This window comes from Trichomonas vaginalis, chromosome I (genome assembly GCF_026262505.1).
Source record: "Trichomonas vaginalis G3 chromosome I, whole genome shotgun sequence".
Taxonomy (NCBI): Eukaryota; Parabasalia; order Trichomonadida; family Trichomonadidae; genus Trichomonas; species Trichomonas vaginalis.
In genome coordinates, this window is record NC_067203.1 from 23,517,357 (window position 1) to 23,538,388 (window position 21,032).

General features: G+C 33.0%; 8 protein-coding genes across 8 annotated transcripts, besides 5 other annotated features; 4 read left to right on the forward strand and 4 right to left on the reverse strand.

Annotated features, from left to right (window-relative positions):
* Positions 1-340: 340 nt before the first annotated feature.
* TVAGG3_1037780 (proteasome regulatory particle assembly) lies at positions 341-2,138 on the reverse strand (the record flags this gene model as incomplete). Its single annotated transcript, XM_001328370.1, has 1 exon — positions 456-1,772. One exon carries the CDS (start codon positions 1,770-1,772, stop codon positions 456-458), a length of 1,317 nt encoding a protein of 438 aa, XP_001328405.1.
* Positions 2,139-3,660: 1,522 nt separating this feature from the next.
* TVAGG3_1037790 (O-acyltransferase protein) lies at positions 3,661-5,073 on the forward strand (the record flags this gene model as incomplete). The annotated part of the gene is made up of 1 exon (XM_001328369.1): positions 3,663-4,988. One exon carries the CDS (start codon positions 3,663-3,665, stop codon positions 4,986-4,988), a length of 1,326 nt encoding a protein of 441 aa, XP_001328404.1.
* Positions 5,074-5,561: 488 nt separating this feature from the next.
* On the reverse strand, positions 5,562-6,747 carry TVAGG3_1037800 (threonine-type endopeptidase protein; the record flags this gene model as incomplete). Its single annotated transcript, XM_001328368.2, has 1 exon — positions 5,883-6,590. The coding sequence occupies one exon, from the start codon at positions 6,588-6,590 to the stop codon at positions 5,883-5,885; it is 708 nt and encodes a 235-aa protein (XP_001328403.1).
* Positions 6,748-7,130: 383 nt separating this feature from the next.
* On the reverse strand, positions 7,131-8,254 carry TVAGG3_1037810 (dTDP-4-dehydrorhamnose 3 5-epimerase; the record flags this gene model as incomplete). The annotated part of the gene is made up of 1 exon (XM_001328367.2): positions 7,205-8,248. One exon carries the CDS (start codon positions 8,246-8,248, stop codon positions 7,205-7,207), a length of 1,044 nt encoding a protein of 347 aa, XP_001328402.1.
* A 1,360-nt stretch (positions 8,255-9,614) lies between these two features.
* Positions 9,615-10,454: a mobile genetic element.
* A 502-nt stretch (positions 10,455-10,956) lies between these two features.
* Positions 10,957-11,193, reverse strand: TVAGG3_1037830 (uncharacterized protein; the record flags this gene model as incomplete). Its single annotated transcript, XM_001328366.1, has 1 exon — positions 10,957-11,193. The coding sequence occupies one exon, from the start codon at positions 11,191-11,193 to the stop codon at positions 10,957-10,959; it is 237 nt and encodes a 78-aa protein (XP_001328401.1).
* Positions 11,194-12,422: 1,229 nt separating this feature from the next.
* Positions 12,423-14,988: a mobile genetic element.
* Positions 13,069-13,096: a terminal%2Cinverted (terminal inverted repeat of Mariner transposon ID:TVAGG3_1037850).
* Positions 13,069-14,372: a mobile genetic element.
* On the forward strand, positions 13,165-14,292 carry TVAGG3_1037860 (Mariner transposase; the record flags this gene model as incomplete). Its single annotated transcript, XM_051255366.1, has 1 exon — positions 13,165-14,292. One exon carries the CDS (start codon positions 13,165-13,167, stop codon positions 14,290-14,292), a length of 1,128 nt encoding a protein of 375 aa, XP_051080940.1.
* Positions 14,345-14,372: a terminal%2Cinverted (terminal inverted repeat of Mariner transposon ID:TVAGG3_1037850).
* An 846-nt stretch (positions 14,989-15,834) lies between the features above and the next one.
* TVAGG3_1037870 (His-Me finger endonucleases family) lies at positions 15,835-16,539 on the forward strand (the record flags this gene model as incomplete). Its single annotated transcript, XM_051255367.1, has 1 exon — positions 15,835-16,539. One exon carries the CDS (start codon positions 15,835-15,837, stop codon positions 16,537-16,539), a length of 705 nt encoding a protein of 234 aa, XP_051080941.1.
* Positions 16,540-19,499: 2,960 nt separating this feature from the next.
* TVAGG3_1037880 (uncharacterized protein) lies at positions 19,500-20,630 on the forward strand (the record flags this gene model as incomplete). Its single annotated transcript, XM_001328365.1, has 1 exon — positions 19,500-20,630. The coding sequence occupies one exon, from the start codon at positions 19,500-19,502 to the stop codon at positions 20,628-20,630; it is 1,131 nt and encodes a 376-aa protein (XP_001328400.1).
* Positions 20,631-21,032: the final 402 nt, after the last annotated feature.

Genomic DNA, 21,032 nt, shown 5'->3' on the forward strand with positions numbered 1-21,032 from the left:
CCTCGGAGAAAGAATAAAGAATCTTGTTCTTGACGATAATTTCGATGAGTGATTCTTTTCTCGCTTTCCTTATTAGGAGAATATAAAGGGGGGAAAAAAAATTCATCAAAAATTATAATTAATAGGTTTGATGTATGGAATGAGCTTGTTCATAGCACTGACAGATATTGAAGATATAATTTTTGAGATTTGGATAAATTTCTGCAATTTATATATATCGAATGATTGAGAATATCTTGATGATAGATAAAGTATAAGTTATGGTAGATTGTTGTAAGCTTGAAAATATCATCAAAGATTCACTAAACTAAAAATTTAGAGGAATACATAAAATCAGTGGGGAAAAAACTTAATTATTTTTTATTTCTAATGAAATTCTTCTTCGAGAGTAAAAGAAAAATGAGAACTTCGGCAGTTTCTTTTGCTATTAAAACAGGCTGTAATATGCAGTGTGGTTAATACACAGTAGCACCATGTGAAATAAGAATTTTGGCTGTTTCTTTACCATTTCTCATTAGTGCCATATGAAGGGCGGTTTCTCCAAATTTATCTTTTTCATTGATATTTATACCATGTGAAATAAGAACTTTGGCTGTTTCTTTACTATTAAAACTTGCTGCAATATGAAGTGGGGTTTCTCCTTTATCATTTTTTTCATTAACATTTGCACCATGTGAAATAAGAAATTCGGTAATTTCTTCATTATTATTCCATGCTGTAAAATAAAGTGCGGTTTCTCCCATTAAACCTTTTTTATTAACATTTGCACCATGTGAAATAAGAAGTTCCACTGTTTCTTTACTATTATTCATTGCTGCATTATGAAGAGCGTTTAATCCTTTATCATTTTTTCCATTGATATTCGCGCCATGTGAAAGGAAGTATTCCAAAATGGATGGAATATTAAACATCAATGAATAAACAAAGCATTTGTGCTTATCTTTAGTATAATCGAAGTATACTAAAAAGGATTCAAGATTATTGTAAATTCCACAGTATTCTAAATCGATCTCTATATTGTATTCATTCATCAAAAATGTAACAAAATCAATGTTGTATGAAATAATTGCATATCTCATACATTCTTCATCTGGTTCTTGATATTTCAAACATTCACTCATGATCTCTGGATTTCCTCCTAAAAATGAAAATTCTAGACATGTTTGAGTTATTTCTGAGTTAAATTTCGTTCTTAAGAACTTGAAACAATCAACTGCTCCATGGTAACAACATAATTCGAGTAATGAATATCCTTTCTTAGAATATGGATATAATTGGCTTTGAAGTGTTTGATCTTTATCAAATCCATTCCTTTCTGTGAAAGCAATGAAATTTTCTAAGTCATTATACACAATTGCTCTGTGAATTGTATTTTCTGTATGAATGTCGAGATTTTCTGAATTGAATTGTCTGAAATAGTTTATTTTGTCTAATTTAATTCCATATTCTTTACGAAACAGGAAATTTGAGATAGGTATGAGGTTTTTGACTTCTTTGACATGATATTCATCACATAACAATTTGGCAAGAAATAAATATGACTTTGTATAGCGATTATTATATGGAATGATATCTAAAATGTCTTTTATTACATTTGTGGGAAGAAATTTCATTGAATCAATCAATTCTGTTATAATCCTTTTACAAATTGACTTTAATTCTTCTTCTGTTTCCGTTTTCGGCTGATACAACGCAAGATATGAATCGGTATAGTTTTTGTATATACTTCGAAGTTCACTGTATTTGTTAGGATAAACGTCTGGCTTGAACATTATTTTAAAAATGCAGAATGAATAAAGCATGCAGTTTGGATAAGCAACTTACATATCTGATAGCATTATTGAAGCTAGAATTCTATGAAAACTTCAATAAATAAAAGTAACTAATCTATTTTATGGAATATTCGCGGTTAAATCATTTGAATATCTAAGGATCTCGTTTGGAGAAATAACGGCTGGGATCTCCAAATTCCAAAATATAAGCTTCTCCAATTTCGTAAATTTTAATGTAAAATTATACCCTATTTTTTACAAGAATGTCAGATTTTAACTTTACAAACCATGAGATTTGTAAAGTTTGAAATGTCAAAGCTCCCAATGAGTTCACCTCACATTTTCTCCATGGAGACGTGGAGAAAGTATTCAATTTTGAATTGGTGTAGAAGACAGACTAGTTCAATTTCTCCATGGAGATGGAGAAATGGAGAAGCTTTGGAGACGGGCATTGCCTTCGTTTTCACGGAAACTTCCTATGGGAAATATTTTTGGGATTTCAATGATCTACTGATCCCAAGAGATAGTTCCAATATTTATTTAGATATATTATTTAAATTTTTATTTCTTGAATATTAATCAGCATTTATGGCGAATTTATATTATATTTCATCAATAGATATTAGTCATTAACACAAAATATCATATTTCAGAATTTATATGCATTTTCAATTTAAACAATCTTTATTTGATAATATGAATGAAACCACAATACTTTTCATCTAATATATTAATGATCTCTCCTAGATCATCGATAAAATAAATCTAAACTCAATTTCATTGATACCCAATAAAACAAGTTTAGCCTAAGGAAGTTTGCTTTCACATTTCTATATGGATTACTTTTATTTATACTAATCATGATTTTACAAAAATATTCCTATATATAATTTGACAATTCTTAATTAAATGTTAAATACTTTCTCTATATTAAGTTTGAGCACAAAATGAGTTAAATTTAGGAATATGACTGATATTTATGTGTATATTTTGCCAATTTGAAGTTTACAATTTGTAAAGTTTCTCCATTCTGCATTTTAGAGTTGGAGAAGATTTTTCTCCATATGAGATCCTTAGAATATCAATTCCGTTTTTTATATAGCAGATACATAGTAATAAAATTGAAAAATCTTTCACCTAAAATTTACAAAAAATGATTTTTTTGCAAAAATCAGAAAATTTTTAATCATATTTTGCAGACAATTTCATTTTTTCGAAAATATTTAGAGAGAAAACATAATGGTCTTATTATTCGAATATGTTCTATTAAATAATTCTTTCAGAAATTGCTTTGAAATAAATCAAATTGAAAAATTTCATAGAAAAATAGGAGTTCATCAAGCAATGAAACACTATTAAATAAAAAATCCTATAAATATTAAATAGTCATAATAATAACTGCGTATTATTGCTAATCATTCAGATTTTGAAACAATTGAATCATATAAGCTCAGCGACTAAAATATTTGATACAGTGTTGGTTGGATGATAAGTTTCACCAACATATATATATTAATTTCTAGATTCTTATTAGCAATCAATGATTTTTATGGAAAATTTTACATTTTGAAGATATATTTAACAATATAGTAGAAGCGAATGTTTCATATCTGCCATTTTGAAATATTTTCAAAAAATTCAATATGAATCACAAATCCATTGAGCTTTTGAATTCAATTTGCTAGTTTTTTTTATTCATTATTTTCATAATTTTAAGCAATAGCATGGTATTATATGAGCATTTTATTATGTGGCCTTTCCGATAAATGAACGGTTATTGTTTTAAAGAAAAATGCTGGAACCATAGTAGCAATCAACATACGATCAAAATTTTTGCAGAGAAATTAATTGAATTACGATCAAATTATGTATTGAAATCAAAATAAATCAATGCTCAGTATTTTATGTGCTCTCTCTAGCTGCAACAAACCAATTGTCATTATTCCACCATTATATGGCTCAAATTTGTTCATCACATATCAGAATGTGAGCGGACTTCACTCATATTGCACAAGTAAAGTTTCTGACAAATTATTATGGGTTAACCCATCATATGCTATCCCTCCAGTTTACAACTGCCTCTTCCAGCTTTTAACCGTATATTGGGATAACGAAACCGAGAATTATATGTCCAGACCAAACACAACCATCTCAGTTCATGACTTTGGCGGCGATTCCACAGTCAAGTACATTGCCCATGGCTTAGGCGGTTGGCTCAGACTCATAGAATCCTTCAAATCCTTAATCCAGCATTTCAAACATAAGGGTTACGTTGTCAGGCGTGATATTTTCGCTGCACCTTTCGATTGGAGACTTGCCGTTGCTGGACTTGATCTCTTCTGGCCAAATCTCAAGAATCTCGTCGAACACGCTTATCGTGTAAATCGTGGTCAGAAAGTTACAATCTTCGGCTACTCCTGCGGCGGCTTCACACTTCAGCAGTTCCTTGCCGAGCACGTTGACCAGGAATGGAAGGACAAATACCTTGATAGAGCAATCTTTTTGGCTCCATCTTTCGGCGGCGCGGGCGCATCCCTTCCTTCCATATACACAAAGACATTCCCAATTGTTCCAATCATTAAGAACGATGATTTGGACGCAATGATCGAGTCAATGCCTGTAGTTCACCAACATTTCCCTAATTGGGAGATTTTCGGAGACAGAGAGGTCATCAGAACACCAGAGGATAATACTCTTTACGCTCGCGATGTCCCACAGTTCTTAATTGATCAGGGAAAGGTCAAAGGAGATAATATCAAGATTATGATGAAGGCTGCTAATATTTCAAGCAAGGCACCACGCTCACCAGGTTTACCAACTTACATCATCTACAACTCCGCTGTACCAACAGATTTCAACCTCAAATTCAAGAACGGATACAACAAAGACCCAATTGTTGAGAAAACAGGCGGTGATGGCACAGTCTTTGCTGCTGGCCCAGAATACGCTTGCAACCATTGGACAGCTCCAGTTAAATGCCTCGATCTTTACAAAGATTCAGAATTATTCGAACACCAGCCACTTGCTGCCAATCCATTCGTTCACGATATCATCTACCACTTACATACAACAGATAAATGGATGCATTCCAACACTACAAGAAAGATTATCCGTGCTCCACTTGTAGAGATTACTTCTAACAACTCTTATACTATCAGAAACGATATTAGACCAAAGAAGATCATCATGAAGAAGGTTGTATCAGAAGAAATCTAGAAATAACTTAAAAGTGCTATATCTCCATGATTTTTCAGTATTTTTATTAAAGATTTCACGCGTTTTTACTTTATTTAAATGGTTTATTATCTTTATCTTTGAAATTCAACTTATAATTTTTATAATCATTATGTGAATATGATATGTAGCTCATTGGAACAATAATGTGCCTCTACAATATCATCCAATCAATTTTATATGGCAAATTACTCGATATGCTAAAAAAATCTAACATTAAAGAATGCGTTAACAGATTAACAAATGTTAATCTTGAAAAAAGTTGGTTGTAATATATATTCTAGATCAGAGTGTTAAAAAAATTCTCATTATCATCATGATGTTATATTTTCACTTCAACAATCAACAAATAAGTATTACCTTGACTCAGAGATGTCACAATGTAAGCTATTCGTTGTATATCTTTACAATTCCAAATTGATTTTTTATTTGACTTATCAAAACGGTACAAATATGTCAAACCATTTTTTTGGATTAGCATGTTAATATTATATGCCACGGGGTATATGAATCGCTCATTTGATCTGTAAAATATCATGAAATATCAAAAACCATACAGGATTAATTTAAAGAAAATACACAGTGCTTCCCATAGTATCAATGATTGCATACAATATGGTTATGGAAATGAAATTAATTCAATATTGAGAAAGATGAGTTTAGAAATGATCGAATTAACAAATTATTTATAATATATTCAAAAGTAAGGTAACAGAAATCACATAAATAAAAAATTATTTGAAAAATAAAATAATTTTGAAATTTCTTTTTTTTTACTGGGAAAAGGAAATAAATGTTTTTGATTATATAAAAGGTTTACAGAGCGATGGTCATTATTTATTTTGTTTGCATTTGAATACATATAATATGTAGTTTTTATTTTGCTTTTGTAGATTCAATAAGAGCATCGAGAACTTCTTCGGCCATAATTTCCATTGTTCCACCGCGTTTCATATAAGCAACTTCTAAATTCTTGGAACCGTTCTCAACTACTTCAAGAAGAGCGCCAATTGCAAGTTTCTGAGCCTCTTCGTCAGTCATGTCATCCTTGTAATGCTTCTCAAGATACTCCATAACAGTTTGATCGTGGCGACCGATTGTGCGGGCTTTCCACTCAGCGTAAGTGCCGGAAGGAAGTGTTTCGTAGATATGTGGTTGGCTTGTCATATCATCGAATCCACAGATTAATGTAGAAACACCATATGGACGAGCACCACCAGATTGGGTATTCTTAAGTTGAAGAGTAGCAATATAGCGGGCAATATTTTCAATGGAGATTGGATCTTCATATGTTAAACGATGGGATTGGCATTGTCTTTGACCTGATTGAATAAGCCTACGAGCGTCAGCATGGAGGCCTGCAAAGGCACACATAACATGCTTATCCAATGAGCAAATTTTGCTGAATGTATGTGGGTCTTGAAGTTTAGCTACAGCTGTCTTTTCAACAGCGATGACTATCATGTCCTTGGAACGTGTTGCAACGACTGTAGTACCACGCTGAACGGCAGCATGTGCATGGTCAATTTGGAAAAGACGTCCATCTGGGCTGAATCTTGTGATTGATCTTGTATAATCCGACATCCTTTTTGATTGTCAATTTTCGAATAAAAGTGACAGAACGCCCCCGACCAATTAAACTATTTTGTGCGTAATTGGTCGATTAGTTTTCGTAACTAGATCCTTATTCAGCTAGTAATTCGAAGCAAACTTGTAATATATCATTACTCTAATTTTCAAATTATCACCGATTTATTCATTTAGTTTTCGTCATAATTACTGTTTGTTTAATATTTACATGGTAATTGTTAATCATTTTTCAGTCAATAATGACGTTTCAATGAGTTATCAGTGAAAATCGAGATATTGCAAATATTTAGATGAAATATTTATAAAAATATATTCGAAAATAAACACACATAACATTTCCTCCGAATTTTAAAAGAAAGTTATAGATTTCTGAATGGAGGATCTAACGATAGTAAACCAGGATTTTCTCCAATATACAATAACTAACTTTTAGTAACAAAAAACGTAGATCGAATAATACAACGATAATGGCTTAATAATTATTGTAAAATCATCTTTCAACATCTAATTGGTTGAAAAGAGAATACCATTGTGCATTAAAAGGGTCTTTATTATAAAAATTTGTTCAATAAAAAATAAAAAATGAAAATAAATTCAAGTTATCCTATTTAGAGTTGCTTAAGTTCACCAGCTGTATATTCATAGAAACCAACCTTTCCGTCAATAGCTGCCTGAGCGATCTTAGCACCGAGATCCTTTGTTGGCTTTCCATCGCAAGTAACGAAGTAAGCGAACTTTCCGCATTCCTTCTGGAAGATATCCTTAAGCTGTTCGAGGCCGTTGAATTTGAGGGCATCGAATAATACAACTAATGGGAGTTCACGAGCGAAGCAAGCAGCCATGATGTTGAGAACACTAACAATTGTCTCATCAATTTCCTTGCTTGTATCAACAGCCATGATAACACCGTACTTTGGACGTAATGCGACCATTTCGGTTTCGAAAGTATCACGGTAGATACCGTTTCCGCAGCAAAGGTGAACCTTAAGCTGCTTCTCTTCAAAGCTTTCGAAGAGTGGGAGAGCGATATCCTTTGATGGAGCAACAACTGCGAAATCAGCGTATGGAGCGATCTGTCTTCCGATTAATGGGTTCCTTGTACGTTCTCTGAGCTTCTCAATCATTGCTTCATCAAGCATTGGATTTCCGCGATCTTTTGGTGAAATTACGTAATCATCGGCATCAATTGGCTTTGGCCAGTCAACATTGACTGTCTTATCAAGGTAGTTAAGAGAGAAATCAAGCTCTGGAGCGAAGCAGCCACCCTGAAGATATAAGATAGCTGTATCGTCTTCGGAAGCGAAGAAACCATGAGCACAGAATGGTGGAATGAACATATGGTGTGTTCTATCAATCCAATGGCCATCCCATTGAAGGAATGTTGGTGAATCTGGTCTAAGATCAACAACAACATCAAAAGCCTTTCCTGTTGGGCATTGGACAAGCTTATGATGTGGGCTGCAATGAAGACCACGAATAACATTTTTCTGTGATCTTGAAACTGTAATCTGAGGCATTTGTGTTGCTGGTGGGGATTTTAAGCATTCAAAGCAGTCGACTGTAATGTCAAGATCCGAAACGTGCTCGGCAAGTGTAACAACGCCTGCATCTTTAACTTTAAGAGGGGTGAATGTATATCTCTCACAGCTCATTCTGAAAGTTTAAAAAAGTGATATGAAAAGCCATAGTTCAGTCTAGTCACTTTTTTCTATTTTCCAATTTTCATTTCATACATTGCAAACGAACCCGTTAAAATCCATACAAGATAAAATTTTAAAAACATGAACAAAAAGTCTTAAAATTATTACTAAATAAATTTTTGAAAATTAATAAGAAGCAATTGAATGTAATTCAAGTATGTACAAACTAGGATCCTTAGTACAAACATAGAAAAGAAAGTGATGGTTCATATTTAGCTTAGCAATTGATCAATATCTAACTTTGGAAAGAAATAGTTATAAATTTTAAGATTTCAGACTATATTATCAAATAAAGCAATTACATTATCAAATTCCTGATAAAATCAAATTATATTTTTTTTTTAATTTAAAATTGGGATATAAATTAGTAGATTATAATAAATATTATTAATCACAGTAATGTAATATATTGTAGAAATAATTCATGTTTTTTTTTTGGATTTTTTTTCCCCGAAAAAATATCAGATTACATTAAATATTATATTAATTTTTATATGAAAAAATAATGTTATATGCATATCAAATAATAAAAAGGCGTTTTATAACAAACTTGATTTTTGAAGAAAAATTCACAAAATTGAATAAATTCAAATAATTTTTATTCAAAAATAAACTAGTTATTTGAGTTTAATACTAATTATCTATTCAAACTACAAAGTTTGTAATTTAAAATATTTTGTGAGATCAGATTGAATTAATTCAAGGTTCTTTTCAATTAATATTAATGACCATATTACGCATTTTCGAACATTCTAAACCAAATATATAAAAATAGGAGACGAATGTTAAATTTGCTAGACATGGGGGAGTTGTCTGCAAAGTTTTAGCTCTTATCTCTAACAAAAAATTAATTTTTAAAAAAATGACCGAATACGTTTCACAGCGAGAAAAAAATAAAAGGCAAGATAGAATTTTCTAGACATAAAGAAGTTGTTTACCGAGTTTTAGCTCTTATCTCTAACAAAAAATTACTTTTTAAAAAAATGACCGAATACGTTTCACAGCGAGAAAAAAATAAAAGGCAAGATAGAATTTTCTAGACATAAAGAAGTTGTTTACCGAGTTTTAGCTCTTATCTCTAACAAAAAATTAATTTTTAAAAAAATGACCGAATACGTTTCACAGCGAGAAAAAAATAAAACTGTACACTGATTTTAATTTTCATTTCCAGTCACTTTACTTATTATTTTTTCTTTTTTTTCATTTTAATTATAAATTATTTCATAATACGTTTATTTACGTTACCATTTTCTTTATTCTTTTGAATTCCATACTAGACACTTATAGAATATTTTGATTGTTAACGTACTTCATTAGAATGAATCCTTACAAAGGGTATGTCGATCGAATTTACCTAATTGGTATTTCCAATCAGATTGAAGAAGGTAAAATGACATGGGAAGAAGCTTGCACCCATGTTCCCATCGCCCCAACCCTTCAATCAAATGATTTCAAATATTTAGATGTTTCAAAATCTTTTTTACAAAATCAATTTAGCTTACAGAATATCCCATTGCCTAAAGGCAAGAAAGGTCGTAGGGTCAATCCCTACGACCAAATCAAAGCTCTTGCTGTGATACATGACCACTGGGCCTTTCCCTGTGGTCAAACAAAACAATGGAAACGTTTGAAATTACAACAAATTGATGTATCTTATAGAGAAGTACGCAGATACTTCAAAGAAAATCATTTCACCAAGACGCGATTAGAGCATGCCGGGCCAGAAACAGCAGTAAGATATTGGGCGCTTTCACCCAATCTTATCTGGCACGCAGATGTTCATTATTTTAGGGGTGTTCGTGGCCAGTATATTTATGGCATAATCGACGATTTTAGCCGCAAAGTCCTAGCGTGTATACAAATACCAGATATGCTGGCAGCGACGACAGCGAACGTTGCGGCTTCCGCCTTCATTGAATTTGGCGCCCCTTATTGTTTCTGGACCGACAACGGTTCAGAAAATAGGGGCGCCTTTCAAGATCTACTTGATCTTTGGGGCGTCCAATGGCGGCATACAGACTCTCATTCTCCCTACCAAAATGGGAAGATTGAGAGATTCTGGCCGACATTGGAGCGCTGCCAAAGCATTCAGGCTATTCCTGCCTTTATTTGGGAGTACAATAATAACACACCGCATGAAGATCTCCCAATTAATCCATAATTAATATACCTATCAAGGGTACGGAGGCACTGCGCGCCTCCTTACTCATTATATGTGAATTTGACACTTTACAAAACCGCTAACGTATATTTTACAACACAAACACAATATTAACCTAACCTTAAATATTTACAAAACCACCAACCACTTCACCTCACTAATGTAAAAAATAAACGTTCTCACTTACAAAAGTATTGCAACTCCTCCCATTGCTGTGCTTCACATAACAGCTCATAATCTTCTGACTCACTTTCTTCTTCATATAGGTCAAAATTACTGTCAAAATAAATGTTAGTAAGTTTTGACAAAGCTAATGATATCACCACCCTCACACGTATAAAACATAGTGCAAAAATAAATTTAGGGTAGAAGGTTAGATCTAACCCGATATCTAACCCGATAACTAACCTTGTGAATTTACACCAAAAATAAATTTAGGGTAGAAGGTTAGATCTAACCCGATATCTAACCTCTTTTCTACCCTGTTGAATTCATTGCTTTATAACTCTCTTCCTTTCTCCAACTCTTCTAGCTTCTTCTTAAGTTCAGCAATGTTGTCCTCATGAAGTTTAATCTTTCTCAAAATTCCTTCTTTATCTAATGGTTGCTTTATCTTTCTAAACTGAACTCTACCATCTTTCATTTGATGAACGTAAAAACCTTCTGGAATAGTTCCTGATTTAATGTATTCTACCAAAAACTTTTGTTTCATTGCTTCAGTGACTTTAGTCGTCATTTTACTCTAAGGTGAAGCTAGCACAGCGATAATGGATTTCATGACTTTTTAGTATTTCATGCAATCTTAACAGATAGCCTTACAAGTACTTCCAGTGTCCCTAGCTGTCCCTCCTTTTTATATAACTCCATGACATTTATAATCTCGCGAAACTTAACAGGTAGCATAACAGATTAAAATCAGATGAGGTTTTGAACCAAAATTTCTAAGCAACGTTGTCAAGGATTTTGAGGAACTAGGGACAGAGTGTGGCAAAGTCCAAGATTTAATTTATCTTCATCTGTTTCATCAGCTATCTCATCTAATATGCCAATATTTTATTCATAACTCGTGGCAAACTCACTAACTTTCGTTATGTTCATCTGCATGCTTCATCTGATAGAAAGTATGACTTTCATTAACTCTGTGAGATAATGAAAACTACTAGGGACAGAGACCATGGCAAAGTTTATGACTTTCATTATTTCCAGAACTTAATGAAAACTACTAGGGACAGAGACCATGGCAAAGTTCATGATTTAATTTATTCTCTCACTAACAACAAACACAAACTCCAACACTAACATCAAGTACTAACTTCAGCACAAATGACAAACGCTAACAACAAACACAAACTCCAACACTAACATCAAGTACTAACTTCAGCACAAATGACAAACGCTAACAACAAACACAAACTCCAACACTAACGACAAAAATAAATGTCCTCACTTCTTAACAAAGTAATATGTGCTTCTTACACCACCATAGCTCAAACGTTTCTTTTCAAACATCGATTGAAACTTATTTTGAGCCATTGGCTTTAGTCTCTTTTTCTTCAAATACGCCAAGAAATCTTCTTCACATCTTTTCACTTCATAGCCTTCTTTAAACTCCTCCTTGTTAAGTTCTATGAAATTCTTTATATCATTCTTTGTTGCAATGGCTTCTTCACGAACGACATCGTGAACTATTTCATCATTGCATTCATGTATGACCTCCTCACTGTTCTCATGAACTATTTCAACACTGTTCTCATGAACGACCTCCTTACTGTCTTTCATAAGCGTTTCAAAGTCTCCTTTACTCATTACTTCAATCTCATGCTGTTCACAGTAGTACTTAAACTCACTGTATATGTCTTTGTTGTATGTTATATTGCTTCCCATGTACTCCATGAATTTTTCAAGCACTTCCTCATAATTCACTGTTTCTTTCTTTCCACGACCTTCTAATATCATACTTGCTTCGTAAATATAACTTCTTGCAGAACCGTCTCGCTTTCTACTTCTCTTCACAAATTCTCTCATCTTGCCGCCAAATACATTTGAACTACATGCAAAGAATTCATTCTCCTTCGCAAATTCTTTATATCTTCTGTAGCACTCTGTACAATTCCATCCGGATACAAACTTTTCATAGAACTCCTCGTAAAACATTTGGTAAGGTGTTTTGTTCATTTCGATGAGTTCTTGTTTAGCCCTGGTGAATGGTATCTTCCTTACATCAAATTCACTTAAATCTTTCTTCATGAAGTACGTCAGTAAGTTTGAATAAAACTCTTCATTAAAGCTTTCAATGAGATTTGAGAAATATTCGTAATTTCCTTTGTATCTGCTGCTTACGTCAATGACAACAAATCTTCTGTCGTCTTTGTCAATCTTTACTGAGTTGAAGTTGTTAGATATCATGATGATATTACAAACATTCTCTATCTTTCTTACTGGCTGACACTTCTGATTTAAGTCCAACTGAGTCTCTGTTACTATTGACTTTAGTGCGTCGTGGTTCATGACCTTAGACGTATCGCATGAGCTTAGTTCATTGCATACGATGAGCATCATGTTCTCAATAGCAGCATTGAATCTACCAACCACATTCTCTATTGACGTTATATAGGGTGTCCAAAGGTGCGTTTAGCACAGCGCTCTATATGAGACTATTAAAGGAGATATATGCTGATTATAAATATATAATAAAAAATATGAATATATGTATATGATGAGTATGTTGTATTTTGGCGCCATGCCGGGATATAAAATGAATTTTGAGACAAGAGGCGGTTTCGCGGGAAATTTTGGCGGGATTTTTTTCATTTTTTTAATGAATCATAAAGAAAACATCCTCGCTCTTGCAAAAAAATGCAAAGACTGTAAAAAAATCTACGAGACATTGGTAAAATGCTTCGGTATGGATGCTCCTAGCTATTCCACTGTAACGTATCATGTTAGGATGTATCACTTCATGAACAAAAAGGCGCCCATCATAAAAATTGACAAAAAATCGCCGGATCAAAGAAAAATCAAAGCAATTCTTCAAGTGCTAGATGAAGACCCAAGAGCATCACTCAGAAGGATAGAGGAGATGACAAAGATACCACGTACAACAGTCAGTTATTATCTGCACAATTATTTGAACTACAAACTAGCGTATACACGTTGGGTTCCGCACAACCTTAATTCAGTTCAAAAAAAATCTAGAGTCCAATCTTCGAAAGAGCTCCTCTCTATATTGGGTGCGTATCAATCCAAGAAGTTTCGCTTTTTAGTAACAGGGGACGAGTCTTGGTTTCAATATGCAACAGAAGCCAAAATCATGTGGATCCCGAAGGATGAAAATCCGCAAACATTCCCGAAGAAAAAAATTGACACACCAATGATGATGTTGTCGGTTTTTTGGGGCGTGAATGGCATCATCGCAATTGATATTCTTCAAAAACCTAATACGATGAATGCTCAGTATCTAATTGACAATGTTCTTACTCAAATTATCAATTCTGATGAGTTTGAGAAATCCAAACAACAAAAACAAAAGTTTGCAATTCATTTTGATAATTCAAGAGTTCACAAAAGTCATAAGGTAATGAATTACTTGGTGGAAAACAAAGTCAAAGTTGTTCCAAACCCAATTTATTCACCTGATATTGCACCCTCTGACTTTTATTTATTCGGCACGCTAAAAAAGAGAGCTGAAGGACGCGAATTCGCGAGTCCAGATGATCTTGAAAATTTTGTAAGAGAGCAATTTGAGCAATTTTCTCATGATGATTTAAAGCGTGTCTTTCAGGCCTGGATCGATCGCTGCGAACGCGTGATTGAATCCAATGGTGATTATATTTAAATAAACTTTATATATATGTAACTTGTTTATTTCTATTCGCAGTATTCAGGTTTGTGCTAAACACACCTTTGGACACCCTATATTATTGTTGGCGTACTTGCTAATGAGCTCGCATAGAACATTACTAAGTACATTCTTACCAGTTCCTTGCTTTCCTGTTAACAAAAGTACTGTTCCAGTCTTTCCACAAGGATTTTGAATGATGTAGGCGAACCAGTTCAAAACATACTCATAAAGCTCTTCATCCTCATTACATATGACATCGTGAACATGTTTCAAATATCCTTCAATAATGCTTTCATCTACTTCATTCAGTACCTCATACTCATATCCTCTGAAATAGCTGTAAATGTCATCTCTTTCGTCAAAGAATCTCATGCCTGACTTCATAAGATAGTTCTTGTTCTGACCCGCTTCATAAATCATCAGTGCGTTCACATCCTTCTCTTCAATACGTCCTACATAAACACTCTTCATGAGCTTATTGAATTCCTTGCTATCTACTGACACAAGTGTTGTTGTGTCTCGTATTCCATCATAATCTTTCACTAGATATGTCATACGTGCTCCGTCAATAACGACAACACATCTTCTTAAGTCATTTATAACACTAGCTATGTCAATACCTTCTTCACTCATGTACTTATTTCTCCTCAAGTCCTTTAGTGTGAAAGTGTCTCTAAGTTCTATTTCAAGCAATTCATTTACACATCCTTTGCAATACTTCTCTATAAAATATTTCTGTCGTTCTTTACTAAGTTTCTTAACAGCTCTGAAGAACCATGTGTTTTGACTCAAACATCCTTCACAACTTCTCTCATTCATTCCTAGTTCTTTCATGTCATTATCTTCAACCTCTATGGTCTCATTGACTAAGGTCAAAGGGTTCTTAGTCATTGCTGGTCTTATCTGAAACAATGTTTGTGCAACAGGTTTAACTAGTTCAGCAACGTCCTTCCTTAATATGAATAGCTGTTTCCACTCATCTTTGCTAACAGTTCTTTCATAACCACTGACAGTAATGATTTCATTTGCTGACTTTAGACACTTATGTTCTATCATTTGTATTGCTTTTGTGTAAGGCTTTCGTGAGCATAGGTTGTATATGTCATTCCTGCAATGTTCATTCATGCCAATAGTACTAAATCCTTTCTTTGCTGTTGAGTGCATAATATCCATTAGTTCCTGTGTTCGTATTGCTGTCTCATAAAATACAACAAGACCTTTGTCATCTATGACGTACTTACCGAAAACATTGCTTATATTCTTTAACCATGAAATAACATCTTCATTCATGCTGTCAAACATGAAGTAAGGTCTTACATACTCTTCACTTATAAGATACTCCACAAAATACTTGTTAAGCTCTATGTCCTCGTGAGCGATTTCATTAGGTTTGATATTAGTTCCTTTTGTCATTGCTGTCATGTACTTCACTCTCATAGTTCCTTTCAATAGCGTAAAAATACTTCATTGTTTCATAACTGCTCTAAATTCTGTTCAAAATTCGTACAACATAACTTTTAACATTAGTGAAAGAACATGAGCGAAACAACAACATCTAACATTACAGAAGAAGTCAATGACAATGCCGATGAAAACATTACAGAAGGAGCTAGTGAAAATATTGACGAGTTCAGTGAGGAAGAAGATATTGAAGACGTCAATGAGAACGTTAGTGGGGAACAAACTCAATGGGAAACATTGAGAAATCATGAAGATTATGAGATTTGTACGACATATCCTTTTACTATTCGTCGAAAGAAAGACAAACATATTATGAGTGAATGCTTAAATAATTATGGTTATATTGTGCTTAGTTTAAACAACAAAATGCATTTAAAGCATAGAATTATTGCAGAACAGTGGATTGAAAATCCAAACAATTTGAAAGAAATAGACCATATAAATCATGATAGAACGGACAACAGAATCTCAAACCTTCGTTGGTGTTCTAGATCTGAAAACAATAGAAATAAAAGCAAGTATGGCGATATAGTTTATGAGTTCGTTGATGAAATATCTGACGAAGCTGTTGAAATAACAGCTTATGGTAAGCATTCGTTTGAGTTCTACTACTATGTTGAGAATGAAGACGCATTCTATTATTATACAGGTCTTAACTATCGAAAACTTCATATAAACTTTACAAAAACAGGTGCTGCTTATGTTTGTATGATAGATACAGAAAACAAGAGTGTAATTTTATTCATAAACAAATTCAAACGCTTGTACGGCTTCATGTAGGACAAACATTATTATTCAACACTAACGCCAACACTTAGGACAAACATTCATGACTAACATTACTGTATAACATAGACACTAACTGCATCGAAACTAAACATAAACACCTTGTCAAAACTTCTTCGTATATGTTTTGTCAAAACTTCATCGTAAATGCTTTGTCATGACTTCATCGTAAATGCTTTGTCAAACTGCATCGAAACTAAACATAAACACTTTGTCATGATTTCATCGTAAATGTTTTGTCAAACTGCATCATAAATGCTTTGTCATGATTTCATCGTAATGAGTGTAAATGACCCAAAAATATATTTTAGGGTAGATGGGTAGATCTAACCCGATAACTACCCTCTTTTCTACCCTCTTGAATTTTCATGAATTTTCATGAATTTTATATATTAATGTTTTCGTTAAGCCACTTTGTGCCGTCAGTCAGTCAGTCAGGACCTTCGGTCTTGGCGCTTTGCGCCGTCAGTTTAGGAAAGACTTTAGAAAGTTGTTGGAAAATAAGTCCTGGGAAGAGTATTATAAGGCATTTTGTGAAGAATATAGCAACAGTCCGAATTCCGGCGGTTGTTTTTTATACAAAATTCATGCAGGAAATTCTTGAGTTTTGGTTGAAAGAATACGGTCGAGCCAAAAGTGGCTCAACCTCAAAACAAGCATTTTATGAGCTTACTAAGGGCGTTATGAATGAATTCAAAGGTATTTACATACATCCTGACCTCGTTCATTTTGTTGCTGAATTTACACCAAAAATAATGTTTAGGGTAGATGGTTAGATCTAACCCGATAACTACCCTCTTTTCTACCCTCACGAATTTACACCAAAAATATATTTTAGGGTAGATGGTTTTTAGGTTATTCAATAATTAATTATTTTTGAATAACTGAGGGTGTCACTACGTCACCATGTGTCACCAGGTTAATTAACTTCTCTTAAAATTACTGACAACATGACATTTTGACAACACAGCAGGATTAATGCAAAAATAAATTCCAATCATACTTTATAAAGCTTCATTTACAGGTATTTCATCGTATATGTTTTGTCATGATTTCATCGTAAACACTTTGTCAAAACTTCATCGTATATGCTTTGTCAAAACTTCTTCGTAAACACTTTGTCAAAACTTCATCGTAAATGTTTTGTCATGACTTTGTCAAAACTTCATCGTAAACACTTTGTCAAAACTTCTTCGTATATGTTTTGTCATGACTTCTTCGTAAATGTTTTGTCATGACTTCATCGTATATGTTTTGTCATGACTTCTTCGTAAATGTTTTGTCATGATTTCATCGTAAATGCTTTGTCATGATTTCTTCATCGTAAATGTTTTGTCATGATTTCATCGTATATGTTTTGTCAAAACTTCATCGTATATGTTTTGTCATGATTTCTTCGTATATGCTTTGTCATGATTTCTTCATCGTATATGTTTTGTCATGATTTCATCGTATATGTTTTGTCAAAACTTCATCGTATATGTTTTGTCATGATTTCATCGTATATGTTTTGTCAAAACTTCATCGTATATGTTTTGTCATGATTTCTTCGTATATGCTTTGTCATGATTTCTTCATCGTATATGTTTTGTCATGATTTCATCGTATATGTTTTGTCATGATTTCATCGTATATGTTTTGTCATGACTTCTTCGTAAATGTTTTATCATGATTTCATCGAAACTAAACATAAATGTTTTGTCATGACTTAATCGTATATGTTTTGTCATGATTTCATCGTAAATGCTTTGTTATGATTTCATCGTAAATGCTTTGTCATGATTTCTTCATCGTAAATGTTTTGTTATGATTTCTTCGTAAATGCTTTGTCAAAACTTCATCGTATATGTTTTGTCATGACTTCTTCGTAAATGTTTTGTCATGACTTCTTCGTAAATGTTTTATCATGATTTCATCGAAACTAAACATAAATGTTTTGTCATGACTTAATCGTATATGTTTTGTCATGATTTCATCGTAAATGCTTTGTTATGATTTCATCGTAAATGCTTTGTCATGATTTCTTCATCGTAAATGTTTTGTTATGATTTCTTCGTAAATGTTTTGTCAAAACTTCTTCGTAAATGTTTTGTCATGATTTCATCGTATATGTTTTGTCAAAACTTCATCGTAAATGTTTTGTCATGATTTCATCGAAACTAAACATAAATGCTTTGTCATGACTTCATCGAAACTAAACATAAACACTTTGTCAAAACTTCTTCGTAAACACTTTGTCAAAACTTCTTCGTAAACACTTTGTCAAAACTTCTTCGTAAACACTTTGTCAAAACTTCTTCGTAAACACTTTGTCAAAACTTCTTCGTAAATGTTTTGTCATGACTTCTTCGTAAATGTTTTGTCATGATTTCATCGAAACTAAACATAAATGTTTTGTCATGACTTCATCGAAACTAAACATAAATGCTTTGTCATGACTTTGTCATGACTTCATCGTAAATGTTTTGTCATGATTTCATCGAAACTAAACATAAATGCTTTGTCATGACTTCATCGAAACTAAACATAAACACTTTGTCAAAACTTCTTCGTAAACACTTTGTCAAAACTTCTTCGTAAACACTTTGTCAAAACTTCTTCGTAAACACTTTGTCAAAACTTCTTCGTAAACACTTTGTCAAAACTTCTTCGTAAATGTTTTGTCATGACTTCTTCGTAAATGTTTTGTCATGATTTCATCGAAACTAAACATAAATGTTTTGTCATGACTTCATCGAAACTAAACATAAATGCTTTGTCATGACTTTGTCATGACTTCATCGTAAATGTTTTGTCATGATTTCATCGAAACTAAACATAAATGCTTTGTCATGACTTCATCGAAACTAAACATAAACACTTTGTCAAAACTTCTTCGTAAACACTTTGTCAAAACTTCTTCGTAAACACTTTGTCAAAACTTCTTCGTTGCAGGTGAGACAAAAGAATATTATATGATGTTCCATGACAACGAGAAGTACCAACCACCTTATCTTACAGTTAACAAAAATGTCTTGAAGAAGGAGTACTCAAATAAAGAAAAGATCCATGCAGAGTTTACCTATCAAAAGAACGAAGCAAAATCTCTTCCAGTAACAGGTGCAGCTAAAATATTCCAAGTAGGAGCTAAAGTACCATTAAAATCTGAAACATTTAAGAATGCAGAAAATAATGGAGATATTAAAGTAGATTTAGATCCAGTTCCTCCAGGAGATTATGTTCTTGTACTTTCTGCAGAATATGGTTCAGAATATGATCAAAGTAATGAATACAGACATTACTTCACAGTTCCAGCCAATAAAAAGCCAATTGTAGAAATGGTAGATCAAGGTTATGAATATTACATTCCAAATACTGATGTCACATTCAAGGCCAAAATAACCGATCAAGACAAGGATGATACAAAGTTCACCACTCAAGTATTCTTCGATGGCAAGGTTGTTCAAGAAATCAATGATCTCCAAAATTCTGAAGATGTTAAGACATTTTCTTTCAAGATCCCACCAAGAACAAAGGCATATACATATGATGTCAAGCTTGTTGTCAGCGATGGAAAGGATTCAACAGAACACGAATTCAAGATCAAATTCAAGAGCAACTCCAAGCTCAGTGTCAGCTATGAATTGAAGGAAGAATTGACAGCTTACAACCCAGGTGACAAAGTTGAATTAACAGCTGTTGTCGTTGACCCAGACGTCAACTTTGACTCCAAGTTCACAATCTCAGTTCTTTATGGCGATACTCAGAAGCTCAAGGAAGAGAAGAAGAACGAAAATGGTATCATCAGAGTTCCAATCACAATCGAAATCCCAGCTGACGAAAAGTCTACTGCTGTCGATGTCAAGATCAAGGTTCAGAGCCAGAACGAACTTGATTGGATTGGATTAACTCTTAATATTAACCAGCCACAGCCAAATCAAGAAGGTGGTGATGGATCTGGTGGAGCTGATAAGGCTGAAGGAAAAGATACAAAGGTAGATAATAAGAATAATAACAAGGCATTAATTGCAGTACTTGTCGTTCTCATTGTCTGCTGCGTTGCGGTAGTTGCTTTTATTTTCTATATTCTCATCAAGATGAAATAAGAAAGCAATTTAGTTATTTTATTTTAGTAAAAAATTATTTTTTACAGCAAATTTCCTCTTATTTTTATAATATGTTTGAAGTGTATATGATAGTATTTATGGGTTTATTATTCAAAATTTTTTGATGATAAGATTTCGAAGGATTTTCATGTCAAACATAGTTCGGTTGACTTATACAACATGAGAGTAAGACAGAAATCAAAAGGATGGAGCTTCATGAATCTTGTTAACGAAATTAGACTGAATCTTACTATTTAGTGTAATCATATTGAGTAAGTAACATATTTACACATTAATTTGAGACAAATATTTGCCTCATTTCCTGAGTTTCTGAATCAGCAAATTGAAATTTATGTCACTTTTAATTACAGTTCAATTCTAATTAATGAGTTTTTCTTACTT